Source organism: Sander lucioperca, chromosome 14 (genome assembly GCF_008315115.2).
Source record: "Sander lucioperca isolate FBNREF2018 chromosome 14, SLUC_FBN_1.2, whole genome shotgun sequence".
NCBI lineage: Eukaryota > Metazoa > Chordata > Actinopteri > Perciformes > Percidae > Sander > Sander lucioperca.
The window spans coordinates 14,198,402-14,217,838 of NC_050186.1; the positions used below are offsets into that span (position 1 = coordinate 14,198,402).

The 19,437-nt window shown below is 39.9% G+C and overlaps 1 protein-coding gene across 2 annotated transcripts in view; it reads left to right on the plus strand.

Annotated features, from left to right (window-relative positions):
* Positions 1–11,292, plus strand: part of LOC116062911 (secretory carrier-associated membrane protein 1) — an 11,666-nt gene extending 374 nt beyond the window's left edge. Inside the window, exons 2-10 of one of the 2 annotated variants that reach the window (XM_035991575.1) lie at positions 4,085–4,239; positions 5,043–5,120; positions 5,446–5,547; positions 6,182–6,293; positions 7,632–7,760; positions 9,524–9,683; positions 9,774–9,875; positions 10,595–10,712; positions 10,812–11,292. In XM_035991575.1, coding sequence (XP_035847468.1) covers positions 4,237–4,239; positions 5,043–5,120; positions 5,446–5,547; positions 6,182–6,293; positions 7,632–7,760; positions 9,524–9,683; positions 9,774–9,875; positions 10,595–10,712; positions 10,812–10,961 — 954 coding nt within the window. In that variant the 5' untranslated portion in view covers positions 4,085–4,236 and the 3' untranslated portion in view covers positions 10,962–11,292. The remainder of the gene's footprint in view (positions 1–4,084; positions 4,240–5,042; positions 5,121–5,445; positions 5,548–6,181; positions 6,294–7,631; positions 7,761–9,523; positions 9,684–9,773; positions 9,876–10,594; positions 10,713–10,811) is intronic. The other variant, XM_031317694.2, reaches the window with a different exon arrangement.
* The last annotated feature ends 8,145 nt before the right edge of the window (positions 11,293–19,437 follow it).

Consider the following 19,437-nt stretch of genomic DNA (forward strand, 5'->3'; position numbering starts at 1 on the left):
GTATTGTTGTGCTAAGCAGCTGTGATGAAGCTACTTGAGTTTAATAATAGTAAAAGCAGCAATTAGCAAAACATGAATTCACTTGTTTACAGGCTTTAGTTACAGTGGGTCAATTAGAAATGGCACACTTTGGAACACTGTTGTGTGACATGTAGCTAAAGGTACCAGGCAGTGTTGTGTTAGCTAGCTTGATGTCTTGTGCTAGCGTTCCTTGTGATACAACAGGTGTTATTTCTGATTCAGCAGGGGAGTATGGTATTTTATTTAAACCCTGTCGAGAAACCCTTTATGATACCCTATTTGCACCTTTCAGTTTTAACTTTCTACCTGTCTTTCCACCCCTCCCTTTATGGACCTTTCTAAAGGGAGCATGCACATCTGTGTTAGACTAAACTGCTGTTCAAATGCTGTTCATGTTTCCATGCTTGTTTGATTTACATTGTGACATTACATTGGTTTTCTATTAGATTAGATCCCAATAATGGATGGTAATAATAACTCAACCTGAGGTGCAGGATTTGAGTCATGATTCTTGCATAGATACAATTTAAATAGGCCCAGTAATTTGAGTCGTTTGTTTGTCCCAAAACAGAGAAGTAAATGACAACGTAAACTTTTTTTCTCTGCCATGCCTTCATTAATGCTGTTAGCTTTATTCAGGCATTGAACTATAGGCAGCCTTCTGTTAACAGTGTCTTGTCATGGTGAAAATATGCATTTCATCGTGTGCTCTTCAGTGCCTCCTCCTTCAGCAAGCCTGTCATGGTGTTTCTCCTCTCTATTTCATCATGTCAGGTTAACCCTTGTGTTGTCTTTCCCTCGACCATGCAACTTTTTGTTTTTCTGGGTCAAAATAAAAACTTCTTTGTCGTATTTTTCGACACGTTTGTCGTTTTTTTTCAGACGTTTTTGTAATTTCTTTTCCACATTTTTGTCACTTTTTCTGATGTTTTTGTTGATTTTTTTTTCTACGCTTTTTGACCTTTTTTTAGTTTTTTCCCCTACTTTATAAAAGCTTTTTCTGACATTTTTGTCAATAAAACACCCAGATTCAATTCAAGTAGTGAACTGATCATGTCTTTTACTTGTGAAGAGCGTTGTATGGAACATCCATGTTAATTTTTTTGACAATTTTGGTTGAAAGAAACCCAAATTTCTGATATAGAAACTTTTTGAAAATGGGTCAAATTTGACCCGAGGACAACAGGAAGGTTAACTAAGCATGCTAGCTAGGGCAGAACCTAATTAGCATTTTCATTAGAGTTGAAAAGGTTAGGAGATTAAGTTATTAAATCAAGTATTTTGATAATAGTTTTGTTTTTAGCAAAAATGCCAAAAACTTTCCTGCGTCCAGCTACTCAAATGTGAATATTTGCTGTTTTTTATTCTTCCATGATATTTAAATTAATATCTTGAGTTTTTGGACAGTTTCATTATGGATTAACATTAGATAAATCACATGTCAAAAATAATACTGGAGCTGCAACGGTGAGTCAATTAAACAAATAATCCAAAGTAAATTATTTGGAAACTATTTTTTATAATCGACTAATCATATAGTAATCATATAATAAGTACTTTTTAAAGGAAAAATACCAATCATTTGATTCAGGTTCACAACTTGTCTTGGTTTAACTATTACATGATGATGAATTGAATAGTTTCTAGGATATTGTGATGGGCAATTTTGACTTTTTTTCTGATGTTTTATAGACCAAATGATTAATCAATAATAAAACAGTAATTAGTTGCAGCCCTATTGTTTTAGATTACCCACGTGGTCTGTAACATAAGTTGCCAGAACTGATTAAAAAGATTGTCTACCTCACCAAACAGAACAAAGTAGGAAGAAAGAAAAGTAAGAAAAGCAAAAGTCTTCACATTTCTAAAGCTGTAATCAGCATATCTGTTTGTTTGTTATATATACAAATGAATAGTTAGGGGATCAGCCAATTCACAATGAACTCGTGATTGAATAACAACAGTATATCTTGGTTAAAACATTATGGAACAGATATTCCTGTGCATGAGTACATGGCTACAATACATGATTTCTCCCATTTTAGAGGCTGTAATGTTTCACAGAAAAGTCATTCCACCATCTTGCTCACTCAGTGTGTGATGGTGGAAGATGCTGACGGCACAGTTTGACTGTACAGACGCATGGAAAGTAAATCATTCATGGGGCCTCATTAACATACTGACATGACTAGTGAACCCCTGCTGCTCTGCCAATTTTCTGTCGTTTTTTGGCTCACACTCTTTCTTTTTTTTTTTCGCCTGGGGAGAAATGGAGCTTTGTCCCCCTTCTCTGAGCTATCTTCAATACTTCATGAAATCATATGGTGCTGTCATGGCGACATGTGGTGCTAGGATACCCGCTGGGTATTTTATCACTCCCAATCATGCATAGATTGTTCATTCCATTTTGGCCTATTTCTCTGGATGTGGGCTTATTAAGGAAATGAAGCTCCCGTGTCAGTTAATGAAATCATAGAAGGAAGCATAGATGTCACATTGTGTCATTTTAACAGCTTAATTAAAGGGGAACTATGCAGTTTTTTTGTTTAATTTACCTTAACTGAACAGCTTCAGAGTCATTGGAATGGTTATATGACTTTTTTCAAGTTGAATGGTGGTCGTCTCGCTCCCCCCTAGCGCCTGTGAGCTGAAAAACCCCCCTTGCAACTTTCGGCCGGCGAGCCGGCGGCCTCAGCGTCAGGAAGTATTGCGTGATATCAGGTCTCGCGATGTGAAAAATTGCTTCACGGCACTGCACACATACGCCCATTCAGGAACCGGCTAACAAGGTAGCGATGGAGTTTTTCACACTATCGTCATGGCTGAGCTGGCAAAAAAGAAGCAGAAAGCTAGGAAAGCATTGTTGGAGGAACAGAGAAAGAGGAAACGGCAGACTGACCCAGCGAGTTTTTACAGTGTTGCCAAATATCTATTCCAAAGCTGTAGGGGGAGCTCTATAGAGAAACCTGCCAGCAAAAAGAGAGAAAACAGCAGAGAAATTACCAAAACTGCATAGCTGCTGCCCCAGCAGTGTGTTTACATATCGCAGCTTCACCGTCAAATACAGTACAGTAGGCAAAGTGTTGAAGTCTTACATAAAGTGTCACCAGCTAGAGGGACTTCTGCACCTGCTTATGCAGCACAACGCCTGTTTTATTTCCAGCTACATAAGGGCCATGTCAGATACAACCATAGTCCTTGACGTTTCCACTGCTCCGTTGCTGACGAAAATTCCGCGCGATTTCACTCATTTAGGCCGGATATCTGTTACCTTGGGCTTCCTTTGTGTTGGCATTCTAACCTCCGGTGGATTTCTGAGGACTATGGTTAACTGCTCCTCATATCTCTGCAGGGTAAATCCAGACAGCTAGCTAGACTATCTGTCCAATCTGAGTTTTCTGTTGCACAACTAAAACAACTTTTAAACGTACACATCAAACAACCAAAACAAGTTCCTTCCCGAGGCTATTTTGCAGCGGCACCGTGGCTTTTCCCGGTGCCTAGCACCACCCAAGACGATTGTGATTGGTTTAAAGAAATGCCAATAAACCAGAGCACGTTTTCCTCCCATCCCGGAATGCTGTGTGGACTCGCCAGACCCTCCTCCACAGCGCTGTGGAAGTAAGGTCTGGCAAAGCGAGACTAATACAACCATAACCATGAAATTAGTTTTCATACAGGCAGTAGGCAAATGGAAAAAGTATTATGGGAAATTTCCCACTTCTAGGTGTTTTCACTGTTGATCTGTTTAACTTTTTCACTGTTTTTTGAAGTTCAGTAATTGCAACATCTTTCCAAAAGTCAGTGAGTAATCATGTTAAATAATTGCGATTTCAATATTGATCAAAAGTGATTATGATTTTTTTTTTTTTCTCCCATAATCGAGCAGCCCTAATTTGTACCTTTTTGTAACTATAGATTTCAAGATGAAAACTTGGTGAATATGCATGTGAGTGTTTGGCTGTGCAATAGGGCGACATTAAACTTTAAACACAACATATCCTGAAAAATGTATGACCCTGGTCTGGTGACAAGTCGCAGCCTGTGTGTGTGTGTGTGGCAGAGGAAGAGATGCTCCCAGAAACTTAAGAGTCAGGGAGACAGCGAGAGGACTGCACTGAGACTGGAGAAGGATAGCACTGCAGGAGTACGCAGATTGGATGTTGATCTTGAGCAGCAATTTGAATGAAACTAGTGCGTGACTGACAGCAGCTGATGGTAAGCTTATAATAAAAAGAAACGTTTGATAATGTTGCTTAACTGATGCCTGCAGAAATCAAAAATGTATGCGGCAAATACTATGTACTTTTTAAAGTTTGTGGTACCTCATGTTTGATAGTTGAATACAGCCGTTAAGTTAACGTAGTTTCACTCCAGCGTCACCCTTAAAGAGGCCGAACAATGTCTGGCTTTTTCTGAATGTTTTAGCTTTATCCTTTTATTTCACTTTGTGCGTTTATATAGTACATAGTAAAACTGTCATTCACAAGCCTTTGTGAACAAGGTTGTTGTGAATTTGCTTGTTCTGCAAATCAAGAATGTGCCTGAAAGGGTCGCAAAGTGCTTTAGCAGTTTATGTGCCGAGAGCAGCATACTAGAAAAACGCAAAGTCTCTTTTTATTTCTGTCTTCAGCAGCCAGAAGCATTCACACCTCCCCCCACCCCCCCATTCTGAAACTCATGGACTTGGTTATTTATAGACGTCTTCCCATGAAAATTATTGGAATCATCCCATCTTTGCCAGTATTGAATTATAGGCCTGTTGCATTTTGAATAAAGAGGGTTGTTTGGCCTTCATCTGACAGAATAATGGAGGGTTTTTACACTCGCATGAGCCATTTTACTCTCACCGTAGACATTTCCACCGCTGTCCTCGGCAAAAACACAAGGATAGACACACAGACTGACTATTCTCATACCAAAAATATTCATAACATCTGAGAAATGTACTACCTTTTATCAAGCCTTTCTTCTAGGGTTGATGTTTAGCTTGTTGAACGTGTTCTTGTGTGTTTTCTCAGGATCCATCAGTGACACAAATACGACAGGCTGCTCCTCCAGGGTTGGAGGAGTACAACCCCTTCACAGATGGCAAACCAGTGAGTACTTCAACAGTTCATCCACGTTCATACATCAAATAGATTTGAACAACATTAACAGGATCCAGAAGATTGATTCAGTTCTAAAAGATCAGTGTTATTTCTGACTTTCACGTGACACGTTAGCCATGAGAATATAATAATTCACTTTTAATTAAAGGTTGTGGTAAATGGCCAGTATTACAAGAGACAGTCACCATTTTTAGAAAAGTAACTTCCTCATTTTGTAGCATTTGTTTGTGATGTGTGATCTTTTCGCAGTGTCACAGCACGGCCAACTGTAATGATGCGTTTGTCTATAAATGCATATACGTTTCCTCCGTAGGCGCCTCCGGGTATGGCACCCAAGACTGCGGCACCCACCATCAACACACAACCTGCCATCATGAAACCCACAGAGGAGCCTCCAGCCTACTCGCAGCCTCAGGTACAGTACTACTGAACCAACACAAAAAATCCAATTTTCTGTAGCTTTATGCTGTTTGGTCCAGTAGGAAATGGTAGGTTTAACAGACATGTTTTTACATTGTCACCGTGCTGATATTGTTGTGTGTGTCTTTATAAGCAAGCAGACTATTACACGTCTCATGATTTATATCCAGCCAACATCGACAGCAGAGATTCTGTGCTAAAGGCAAAGTACTTTAACATGACAGCTGGTTTCATGCTAAGTCTGGGAGCAGGAAAGTAGCTCCGCAAGAGGCTTTTTCTATCTGTGACTGGGCTTTGTAGCTGCTGATGGAGACGCCGAGTCGGACAGAAATCCAGGCAGCCGGAGGAAATAACTTGTGATGGTGCATCTCATTTGTTGTCACTTTCAGCTGGTGCTGCCCCTGTAGAGAATTGGATTTATACCAAAAGTAGAGACAGGGAATTCCTATTGAGCCGGAACAAACACATGACACACACTTCTGTACTTTTACCAATGTGTTGACACGTGTGTGTGTGTGTGTGTGTGTGTGTGTGTGTGTGTGTGTGTGTGTGTGTGTGTGTGTGTGTGTGTGTGTGTGTGTGTGTGTGTGTGTGTGTGTGTGTGTGTGTGTGTGTGTGTGTGTGTGTAGGAGCAGTCGGGAGCAGCTGCTGAGCTGTTGAGGAGACAGGAGGAGCTGGAAAGGAAGGCTGCAGAGCTGGATCGCCGGGAGAGAGAAATGCAGTCACTGAGTGCTTCAGGAGGTCAGCCTCCGACACCCACGTACAGAGTCAGATCAGAGAAATGATACTGTTTCCAGTCCAAGTCCAGACAGGCTCGAAATGACTTTTCCCAACAGCAGGTCCGGGGCAGCTTTTTCCAGCTGTTGGGCTGCACAATTAATCTCAATTTTATCGAAATCGCAATATGGACTAGTGCAATATCCAAATCGCAGGGGGGGCGCAATATTTGTTAAAGTCAAAATATGTGTCAAACCATTCTAAAATAAGGTATTGTGGTGCTGCAGAGACATCCCAGCCTACAAATCGTATCCTACAGACTAAAAATCACACTTCAATCATTTTTTTCCGGCGATAAATATATATATATATATATATATATAATTTTTTTTTTAAATGAGAGTAATGATACAAAAACGATCATTCCCTCCAATATCGTGAATCATATTGCAATCGCAATATCAGTCAAAATAATCGCAATTACATATTTTCCTCATATCGTGCAGCCCTAGTTGAGACCAGAGCGTGATACAGAATAGAATACACTTTATTGTCCCTGAGGGGAAATTTGTCTTAGGCATAGTGCTACAATCTGTTGCTTCACAACACAAACATGTAACAAAGAAAAAACATTTTAAAATCAATATAAACATAAGATCAACGAAACATCTTAGGACGAAAAAGGACACATATGACTGTACAGACAATATGACATCTTAAATAGTAACTGTAATAATTAAAGTGCGAAGTGTAACAAGTGCTGGTGTATTTATTGCACTTTTGCTCTGTTGTGTTAAGATGTACTGCTGGAGTTCAGCAGCTTGATAGAATGTTTTGATTTCTTCTGCCAAGCATTTACTGACGACGTACACTTGACGCAAGTGACATAGATGAGAAGATCAAGACCACTCTTGTGTTTCTATGCTTAATCTGAAGCTGGAAGCAAGAGGCAGTTAGCTTAGCTTAGCACAAAGACTGGAAGAATAGGGAAACGGTTAGCCTGGCTCTGTTCAAATAGCCTACCAGCACCTCTAAACTTACTAATTAACACATATCTTGTTTGTTTAATAGATACAAAAAAAGAATTGTGAAAATAAAGGCGGTGGTGTCTTTTTGTCACCATGAGGCTGCCACTGCACCCGGTAAAGAAATGGCAGTGACAGTAATATTGACATATTAATTAGTTTAATTTATGCTAAGATCATCTAATTGCCTCCAGGCTCCAGCTTCATATTCAGCATAGAGACATGAGAGTCAGATCTTCTCATCTAACTCTCGGCCAAAAAGGCAACATAAACGCGACCCTGTTACTGTAAAAACATGAAGTCACGGTTCTTTTTGTCTTGTGTTGTCCTGTTTCAGGCAGGAAAAATAACTGGCCTCCCCTCCCAGAGAAGTTCCCTGTGGGTCCCTGTTTCTACCATGACATCACAGTGGACATCCCTGTAGAGTTTCAGAAGACGGTCAAGATCATGTACTACCTCTGGATGTGTGAGTCGCTTCATTTTATTCCTTCAATTTCCACACAGCATAATAGAAAGAAAAGAGAAAGTACACAGGCTCTCTGCAGATACAGACACCACCACACACGCCTGGTGGCTCATAAGTGATGATTGAAAGGGATTACTTTTGTATTAGTCTACACATTGTTTTTTGAGGAAAGCATTGCATATTATCCCTTTTTTCAAATGTAATTAATCGGTGTAATTTTGCCGCTTTTAACACAACTAAACCATAAGTTTCTGCTTTTACTTTTTATAAGTTGCTTTACTTTTCACAGCCTGGCTCTTTGCCCTCTGGTGTTTTGGATCTGTTGAGGTTTTTTGGGGAACAGATGGCAAACTCTGCACTCTCTTGTTTTTTTATGACTAGTAGTTTCTATAATTCATAATTATGAGTGTTTTTTGTCGGTGTACAGTACGTATTGCCAGTCCCATCTGCACTGTGTAGGCTTTTGCTGTCAAAATAAAACACCTCCAACTCATAGAAGAAGGGGAATGACAAGATGTAGTCTTTGTTGCAGTCTTTAATTGGATTTAATGCAATAAATGACCCGGTTCAAGTTGATATTATAGCGTTAAAGTTTATCTACAGACAGTGTAGATCTGTAAATAAAGTTGGTCTAAAGAAATAATTCATCTTAACCCTTGTGTTGACTTCGGGTCACATTGACCCGTTTTCAATTTTTGTTTTATATCAGAAAATATGGGACGTAGAAATAAGCGCTGAAAATGTGTAGAAGAAAAAGTTTACAATTTAAAACGTTGGATAAAGAAAAAACAAACTTTGAAAAAAAGGTATCAAAAACGTCGAAAAAAATTAAAAAAAAAATTTTTTCAAGGTTGACAGGAAGACAACACAAGGGTTAAACAAGACTAGTTCATAAAATCTTTTTTTCTTTTTTTTTTTTTTTTTACATTAAACACATTAAACTGTTTTATAAATGGTACCAAAGTGTGTTTCCTCGGGTGATTTCTTCAACAACATACTGAATTAGTTTGACCAGTGAACCCCCCCATCCCCCGTCCCCCCCAGCACGCCTGACCCCCTGAATAAGAGCAACTGCTTCTCCCCCCCCCCACCCCCCTGCAACATTTACAGCTCTGTCCTAATGGTGGTTCTGGGATTCAGAGAATGAATGGCTTCAAGTGGCATTCAGCAGCCGCATGACTGGGGGGCACGTGGTGCAGTCATGTGCGATGAAGTGACTTGGTCAGATGATTAAAGGATGGTTTAGATACAGACTTCAGAGAGCAGTCGATACTCCCCTGCTTTCTCTTTTAGTTTCTTCACAGATTAGTCCAATCAAAGAAAAGAATGTCATACTTTTTTGTTGGGGGGAAAAAAACTCCCAACAAACTCAAGTAGAAAGGATCTCGAGCCCACATCAGCGTCACCGCTGCTCACTTCTGCTATGTCAACAAGCAGGCGCATGTCATATTTCACACTGTGATGTAAAATGCCCTCAGTTTTACACAGTGTTACTCTTTAACAATGTCGGCGCTGTTAGGACCCCAAGAATGAATGGCGATAATGTATTATTAAATACATGTGTGTTCTGTTCTCAGTCCTGCACAGTGCTACATGTTGAAATATGAAGCGTCAGTGTGCAGCGGACACTAGCTGCACACTAGCAAGAAAAGCAGCCTACTTTCCAGGCTGACATATACACCAAGGCTGCCACACTGACCCACTTCCACTAAAAAGCTCCATGCAGATGCTTACTGTACATTTCCTTTCTGCCCATACTTCAGTTCATACTGGGACGCTGTTTGCTAACATGGTGGGCTGCCTGGCCTGGTTCTGTGTGGATGCGTCACGTGGGGTGGACTTTGGCTTGTCCATCCTCTGGTTCTTGCTCTTCACACCTTGTTCATTCGTCTGCTGGTACAGACCACTTTATGGAGCATTCAGGTAAACAACACAAATGTATTTGGACTTTAGATGTACAAATAAAAGACTGTTGATTATATGCTGTTTATTTATTTTTTTCTCTTTCTGCAGGAGTGACAGCTCATTCAGGTTTTTTTCTTTCTTCTTCGTGTACATCTGTCAGTTTGGCATCTACGTTATCCAGTGTATTGGCATCACTGGTTGGGGCGCCAGGTGAGAAAACAGGGCAAGAAGAGACGCAGTAGTGTGTGTGTTTACTACATCTAGGGCAGGAATTAGCACCATGGATTATTCCATGCTTTTTAATGGCAATGTGTGTTTTAAGAGACGCGACAATTTATCTGTAACTATTTTGATAATAGATTTAACGTTGAAGTCATTTTTTGAGCAAAATGCCAAACGTGATGGCTGTAGCTTCTTAAATGTGAATATTTAACATTATATATAATTAAATTATTTGGGTTTTAGACTGTTAGTTGGAAAAAAAAGACATTTGAGGACATCGACAAGAAGTTGCAATTTTTAGCATTTTTCACTGTTTTAACTTGCAACCGATAAATGGAGAAAATAAGTGACATAGCTGCAGTCCTAGTGTGTTCATGACACAGTTTTGGAGTTCAAAACATCCAGTCAAACTGAACTTAGTGCTGTGGTTGAAGAAACACATAACAGGAGTTTCTGAAAAGACCAAAACCATCATTGTGTCTCAATATTTTCTGACTTTCCTACCCTTCTTAAAAATCTCAGTAATTTCCTAAAACAGCTGGGGAATGTAGCTTTAAGCAAACGTTATTTAAACGGGAGTTAATTGTGCATTTTGCTGGGGACTATTTTCAGCTGCGGTTTCTTTGTTTAGTATTTATAACAGCAGTGCTACAGTTTATTGTTCATTGTTGACCATAAGAAAAGATTGATGATTTTCTCGTCCGCAGCGGGTGGATCTCAGCTTTGACCGGCCTGAATCGCAGCATCCCAGTGGGCATTATAATGATCCTCATCGCTGCTCTCTTTACCTTCCTGGCTGCCATGTCCCTCATCATGTTCAAAAAGGTAGTCACACAGCAAACCTAGAAGAAGTTGAAGTAGCCTCTCTAATAAAAGTCGGCTCAGTTTTAACGCATCTCTTTTTGCCCTCGTCGTCCTCTTAAGGTCCACGCAATGTACCGTACCACCGATGCCAGCTTTGAGAAGGCCCAGCAGGAGTTCGCCACAGGCGTCATGGCCAACAAGACGGTCCAGACGGCCGCTGCTACTGCCGCTTCCAGGGCTGCACAGGGAGGCTTCAAGGAGCAGATCTGATTGGCCTAGAGAGCTCGCTCCTCTCTCCGTCCAAACCCTTACCCTCCCCTCCTCGTCCTCCTCCGCTCACACCCAGCTTCCACTCGAGCCAACTGCCCTGTTTGAACACACGGAGAGTCTCCCAGCCCTCTGACAATATCGCAGTGGTTCATGTGAGGGCACTACGCTTGGCCCTCCAGTCACCCATGATCTGTGATCTCAGTCCGAGTGAGAAAACAACCACCTACTCTGGGAACCCTCACCCACGCTGCACTCCTACCACCCGTGTGTGTGTGTGTGTGTGTGTGTGTGTGTGTGTGTGTGTGTGTGTGTGTGTGTGTGTGTGTGTGTGTGTGTGTGTGTGTGTGTGTGTGTGTGTGTGTGTGTGTGTGTGTGTGTGTGTGTGTGTGTGTGTGTGTGTGTGTGTTACTATATTCGTGGGGGTCCAAAAACCAGGGAATACAGTATACTTGTTCTGCACAGCCTTGTGGGGCCCAAAATGCTGGACCCCACAAGGTTAAAGGGCTGTTTGAGGGTTGACTCGACTTGGTTTTAGGATTATGGTTAGAATTAGGTTATGGTTAGGGTGAGGGTAAGGGTTAAGGTTAGGCATTTAGTTGTGATGGTTAAGGTTAGGGTAAGGGGCTAGGGAATGCATTATGTCAATGACGGGTACCCACAAAGATAGTGAAACAAACGTGTGTGTGTGTGTGTGTGTGTGTGTGTGTGTGTGTGTGTGTCCGTCCAACTAAATTAACATTTGTGTGCCTCTTTGTTTGTCCTCTGTGGAGAGAGTCTGTTGTAGCTCAAACCAAGTCCGACTTTCTAACGTTACCTGGGCATTTCCCCACTATACCAGTTCTGTGCTCCCCAGCAATATTGACTTCCTGTGTCTTTGATTTATCAACCTACACACTACTTCCTATTTTTATATTAATTTATTATCAGACAAACGGAAGTCATATTAGTACTCTCTAGTTGTTGGTTGATGCACACGCAGCAGCAGCAGCCCTCTCTGATTTGTTTTGCTGTTTTTCCATGAGTGCATAACGTAACACTGCTGCCCCCCTGTGGAGTGATCATGTATTGTTGAAGATGAATGCTGTGCATTCCAGGTCACTGCCTTGTCTTCTAATTTCTGCTTTCCTCAGAATTTGGTTTCTAGAAAAGTGTGTAGTTACTTCCTAAAAGTGATGTATCAATCACCCATCCCTGTGTAGAGTGTAGGGCTAAGGATGGTTTTCATTATCCAGTAATCTGCCAAGGAAATGTATTCAAATTGTTCCTGTAATTGCAAAGATATTCAATTTACAACGATGCACCACTTTGGTTCAAACGGAAACATCCCAACAAACATTGAATGGATGGCTGTAAAACTTTGCACAGACGTTCATGCTCCCCAGAGGATGAATCCTACCGACTTTGGGTGATCCGCTGACCTTTACTCTAGCGCCACCATGAGGTTCACATTCACAGTTTTTGGTGAAATATCTCCACAACCACGAGATGGATCGTCATGACATTTGGTTTAGACATTCACGTCCCACTCGTGATGAATTGTAGTCAGTTTAATCACTTCAATTTTCGACTATCATTTCTGAATTGAAATTTATTTCATTTATTTATTTAATACTTTGGTTTATGAGCAAATTCCTGCAAAACATTCCCATCAGCTGCACTTTGTGTTTAGTGCTAATTTTTCCAATGTTACCACGCTAACACGCTAAACCGAGATGGCGGACATGGTAAACATTATAACCGCTAAACATCGGCTCGTTAGCATTGTCTTTGAGAGCATGTTAGCATGCTGACGTTAGCATTTAGCTCTAAGCACCGCTAGCATGGCTGCAGAGTCTTGTTGCTTAAAAAAAAAAAAAAAAGACATTAGACTAGAATAATTCATTAATTGTCAAAATAATCACCTGTCGATCGACTAATTGACTAATTGTTTGAGCTCCGGTAGACTTAGCAACCTTTTAATACCCCACCTGTCTGCCTACAAGCAGTGTTTGATCCTCAAAAGATGTTTTTTTGATTTTTGGGTGAACCATCACTTTAAAGTTTGTATTTATCTGCTTGAAATCTTTTTTCCTACAACGGCCTACATATCCATTGTGAAATTCAACCCATTTGCACTTTAAATCTTAGACTCTTTGTCTGCACTTTGTAATCCGTTGCAAATGGAAGGATATTTATAACATCGGGCGGCCTCTCGCCTTCCTGCTCGTTAGTGTCGGTACTTAATTCATACATGTAACATGCACCAGCTGAGTTCAGCATAGTTTTCACATGAAACCTACCTTTTCGTGTCATTTCCTCCGACATAAATTAGTTCATGACACTTATCAACATGCAAGTAATGAGATCCACACATCTGTATATACAGCTGCATGTTTATACAGTTTGACTGAAGAGGAAAAGTGTAACTCGTCTCCAGCTTTTCTTGTGTTCCCGGAGACTTACCTCAGTTTTACTCAGGATGTACTCTTCACTTGCATGACGATCAGGTTAAAGAATGATATGAGATTGTATGAAATTTGACACTAACTGGCCCCTGTTTTTTTTTAAATGTGTGCTGTGAAACAATATATTGCAATAAAAAAAAATTGATTTTCAAACGATGATTAAAAAAAAAAAAAAAATGGGCCAGTAATGTGGATGTAACGTTCTGATAAATGCTTGCATATTCATAATTTCACAATTGTGTATAGACGATCACTGAACTCCAGCAATCAAATCTGAAGGTAGAGTCAAATCTTGTTAAGTCTCTTTAATTTCCACTATGTGATCATTGAAATTTTCAAATGCATTTTACCTGCTAAAATGTCTTTTATCTACTTTATGTTGCTTCAGCGGGAGCTACAAAGCCATTTCCTCAGTTCCTCTTATGTCTGTTGTGTCTCATGTTTAAGCCAGTTAAGCCTTTGTGTGTATTTGATGCGAAGGAGTGTGAATAGAGGGGATTTGGCCTAGTCTTAAATCTGTGTGCAGGGCAGAGTCTGGCTGTGGGTCTGGGATGCTTTTGCTCTCTGCTCCTTTTTTTATTTCACACTGGCTCAATTTGAACCAGTGCATGTGTATTCCTGCATACATTTCTGTACAAAGCAACATGAGATTATTTCTTAAAGAATCCAGCTGAGTGGCACTTACAGTATTTTGCGGTTATGTTTGACTTAAAAAAATAAAAAAAAAACATGATAAATACGAGAAAGGCATTAGATTGCAATGCAGTGTGAACTGTAATGTGCTGTAGACGGGCTGTGGCTTTAAGGTGTGCTTCATAATCAACATGGTGTGTGGTAGAAACACTGACAAATGAATTCATAAGCATCTCTAAGAATAACATTTTAATTATATAATTGAAAAGAAACAATAAGGGATGTTTGTATATTTTGTTCGATTTGCAGATGGACAGCTATTTGATCGAAATTGATGTAATTTTAAGATGCACTCTGGTTTGAGCTTCAGTCGCATGTTGAGTAGTTTGAGTTTTGTATATTTATGGTATTAACGCTAAATAAAATTCATCTTCTGTGTTTCATGTTTTGCTTTTGTTTATAGTAAAATTTGTACTGTATGTGTGGAAGAAATCCAGATGTGTGTGTGTGTATGTATGTATGTGTATGTATGTATATATGTATATATATATATATATATATATATATATATATATATGTGTGTGTATATATATATATATATATATGTGTGTGTATATATATGTGTGTGTGTGTATATATATATATATATATATATATATATATGTATGTATGTATGTATGTATATATATATATGTGTGTGTGTGTGTGTATATATATGTATATATATACATATATATATATATATATATGTGTGTGTGTGTGTGTGTATATATATGTATATATATACATATATATATGTATATATGTATATATGTGTGTATATATATATATATGTGTATATATATATATGTATATATATGTGTATATATATATATGTATATATATGTGTATATATGTATATGTGCACTAGTATATCAAGTTCATACACACGCTTTTGAGTTTAAGTGGGCTTGCACCGACAGCTGAAAACCAGATGAGGTCAGTAGTTATCAAAGAAGAGATTAAAGTCACTTCACTGTAAATGTGTTGCAGATATATGCTACTAAATTTAGGTGAATAGTCAGTTCCCATTTCTAGAATCAACATCAGAATGAATGTAATGAACTTATGCAGCTGTCAAATTTTCAAAGAATAAACGTCACCAGGTGATGATGGGGCCTTACAAACTAACCACTAAAATATCCAGGGTGCCACATACGGATGTGTTATTAATTAGTGACTGTCTGCTCAAACCTAAGCCAAAACAACTTTATGTTATAATATGTGTTTACAGGTTGTTCCGCTGCCCACAACAAAGTGGCCAAAAATCAATGAACACTGCTTTAATGTGAACATTGTTGGGTAGTGGCAGTCAAAGTAGTAACAGCAGTTTAGCTACTATTACTAAAAGTAGTACCAATATTAATGTAAGTATTTCTAAAAGTCATGGTTTTCTATAACGGAGTCTCTCTCTCATTCTTTTGTTTTCTCTTTGCTGATCTTGCCCCAGTATCAGCCATTACTACAAAATAAAACAAAAGAATTCTCTAAGGAAAAGTCTCCTCCTGCTTCCTTCTAACTAGCTGCCTGGGAAAATGCATGAAAACATAGGCTCTTCCGCTCTGCGTGCTGTATATCAGTTCGTCTCATAAGGTACCACTGGACCAATAAAACATCTACAAGAAATCCTTCATCCCCTCTGCAATAGCCATACTGAACAGCACAAAATGAACACCACAGTCAGCTGATACCTTAACACCCCCATGTCTTGTATTTATATGTCCATGTGAATGTCTCTTTGTGACTGGAGCCTTGGCAAAGACAATTTTCTGTAACCCTTGTGTAACAGACAAAGTAGTATCTTATCTTATTAAGAATAACCAATCTTCTTGCTGATGGTCTTAAAGGACAACTCCAGCGCAAAACGAACCTAGGGGTTAATAATAGATGTGTACCCACTCGATCGCTCTCTGGGACATGTTTTCATGCTAATCAAATGTGTTTGTAGCTTGAAACAAGCTAGTGCGGACCGCTGATTAGCTTACAACGCTAGTATTTGGGGCACAGGGAAAGCTATTTATACCACTAAAAAGGCTCAAAATATCACCACACTTCAACGGTAGCATAATGAGAGTCCCTAAATGTTAACCGAAGCATTGAGAACTCTGTGTATAATCTATCTTTTTAATAAAAAAGATAGATCAAAATCAAAATCTGACGAAAATCTAATAAACTGACCTTTGTTGATCTGAAATGAAGACAGATTCAGCAACTGCATGGCCTATTTCTTGCTTAAAATGTTTTCAGAAACACGTTTCGGTTAACTATTTTCGTAAAATACGAGATCGTATTCTGAACGAGCCGCCATTATGGTCTGTTGTGAAATCCGGGAGAAGCCAGACCCATGTGACGCGTTCGTCCAATCAGCTGCCGGTCGACGTCCCTGGTCCCTCCCCTTTCCGCTTTGTAGTCAAGATGTTGCCCGTTTAGTGCGCGTCCATCGTTCCACACTGAACTTTTTGACCGTTGTTAGGGGGGCCTCCGGGTACTTTCAGTGCACTGACTTTTTGCGTTATTTACACTATATACTTAAAACTAAGTAGCAGCAGTTGTAGCAGCTTTGACCCAGTAGGCCTACATCCCCATAACGCTAACTAACTCAAATGTTTTGTTTTTGTTTTTTCTTCTAATCTTGACTTGACTTGTCTTTGACGTCTTATTCACGTCCTGCATGGACAACGTGCACTTGCATTTTAAGACTTTTATGACTCAATAACAAAATTAGATTTTTTTTTTTTTGCAGTACTACTGGTAGTGGTAGTGGCAGTAATGGCCCTGTTAAGGAAGCAGTATAAATACACTCACACACACACTTTAGGACAATTGCAGGCCAAGTACTGAGTCCTTCGGTGTCTGCTCAAACAAACCTGCTGTGTGAAATAAAACAGAGCGACACTCTCACAAAAGGGGAAACTGGTAGCAGAGCCAAAATCAGTGCCAACAGGAAGGGGCACAGTGGAGGAATAACAGACTCAAGGGCTTCTCTTCTTTAAATTCTTTTATACATTTCAGGAGTGTATGAAAACAGCTGACTCTGACTGCCAGCTGCTGCGCTCACAGCTGTCACTGGATGAAGTCAGTTGAGTGGGTGGAAGGAAATGGATGATTGTGGATGACAAACATGATCAAACCATTTACACTCTGATTTATAAACTTCAACTGGACATCTGGCAGTAAATTCAGCAATTTAAATGTTGGAAAATATATTTCTTCTGTCTTGAAAAAAGAGAAGAGGAGTTCAAAGATGATGATCACCATGACAGAGTACACATTCTTCCTCCGCGAGGTGTAAAAGGAAACTCAGGCTCAGTGTCTCTCCTCGTTCTCGCCCTCTCGGACTCTTTCTACGGAAAGTAAAACTCAAAGTCTCTGGCACTGAAACAGGCTTTCTGCTGCACTCTTCTGATTGTCATTTGTCATGTGCCTAATCTGGAAGTCATCAAGCTCCGTGTTTAGTTTTGAGTGTGCTAGTGGAGGAAGGGAGCCACAGGATTGTGCCAGAGGCTTCTCTGTAGTCCACATGGAGGGAGGAACATCTGGGGAGGTACCCGTCGCTTTGTGATCCCACACACACACACAAACACACACAGGTAGTGCACTAGTAATAGGGATGTGGGGAGTTTGTGGTTGCTCATTTTAAAGCACCTATAATCATTTTTTGTATAATAACAATGTATCAAATAACAGTGTGAAACCAATATGACAATGTGAAAGGGGTCGAGGTAGTGCTGAATTATCCCCCAAATCTGCAGCTCCGCTCGGCATTACGGAGCTTCATAGTGAGTTTTAAGTTCGTTGTTTATCTTTCCAGCGCACAATTTCACTGTTTGGGCCAATGTACACGACCGGCTCAGCAGCAAACAGCAGACAGACACAGTTAGAGACTAGATGGTGAACATAGTGGAGCACCTAGCAGCTAAAGAGACAGATGTTTCCCTCAGGAGTTGGCAGAGACCAAAAACAGAGCTATAAGAGAGAGAATATTGGACTTAAAGTGCTTATATTGTGCTTTTTGGCTTTTCCCCTTACTTTATTGTGTTATATATCTTTTTGTGCACATTATAGGTTTACAAAAAAAAGCAAAAAAGGCCCAATGTCCACCCCAAAGGGACTTACCATCTCCAACAGAAAACACTGTTCACAAACTGCTCCAAACAGCTCTATTGTAGTCCAGTATTTACTTCTGTATAATGCTCGCCTAGCTGCTAGCATGGCACTCCCTCATACTCTGCTTCTGACTGGCTAGCAGTACTTACTGCGCATGTGCGACTCCTAACAAAGATGGTACAGAAGTGTGATGCCTCACTCTGTAGCTAAAACAGAGAGCTCAACACACAGGGTGAAAAGAGGAGCTGCAGCAATGTGCAGTACAACATAAACCTATTCTGGTACAACCTCTAAATACAATTATGAACCTGAAAATGAGCATAATATGAGCACTTTAACATTAGTCAGGTGGACACTAGTCTCATTGCCAGACCTTCCTTCACAGCGCTGCGGAAGAGGGTCTGGCTAGTACACACAGCATTCTGGGATGAGAGAAAAATTTGTTTATTGGCATTTCTTTAAACCAATCACAATCGTCCTGGGCACTGTTTCTGGTGGTTCTGCAAAATAGCCTCAGGAAGGAACTTGTTTTGGTGGAACATGATACGTTCAAAAGTTGTTTTTAGTCGTGCAACAGAAAACTCAGACAAAGATTGGACAGATAGTCTAGCTAGTTGTCTGGATTTACTCTGCAGAGATCTGAGGAGCAGTTAACCCTCTGAGGTCTAAGGGTATTGTCACACATCTTCTTAAATTTACATTTTTAGGGTATTTGCATAAAACCGATCCCCGTGTGTTTCATATCAAAGTGTTCAGAACAAACGTAGCTTTCCGTAGAGTGACGCCAACATTTTTTCTAGAGCAATGTGTAAAGAGATAATTGGGCGTTAAAGCTGAAACGTTGATGTTGGCTTTTTGAAATTATGAAATCTCTTTTAAAAACAAACCTTAACTTATGATGTGTTGTATGAATTGTTTCTGTGCTTGAAATGAGTTTACCAAAGTCTTAGGTTCACAAAGAAGTGTGAAATATGATTAAAAGTTTAAGAAAATGTCTGAAATGAAATTTTGTAATATCGCTTTTTAAGTAGGAGTTTTGTCAAACGTTGTTTGACAAAACGGTGCGTCTTTCGTCCTCAGAGGGTTAACCATAGTCCTAATAAATCGACCGGAGTTTAAAATGCCAAAACAAAGAAAGCGGAAGGTGAAATCTGGCCGAAAATGAGAGACATCCAGTCGAATTTACGGCGGCACCGGAGCAATCCTGGAACTGAAATGTCGTTTATATAGACTAGGTGGACACAAACACGACT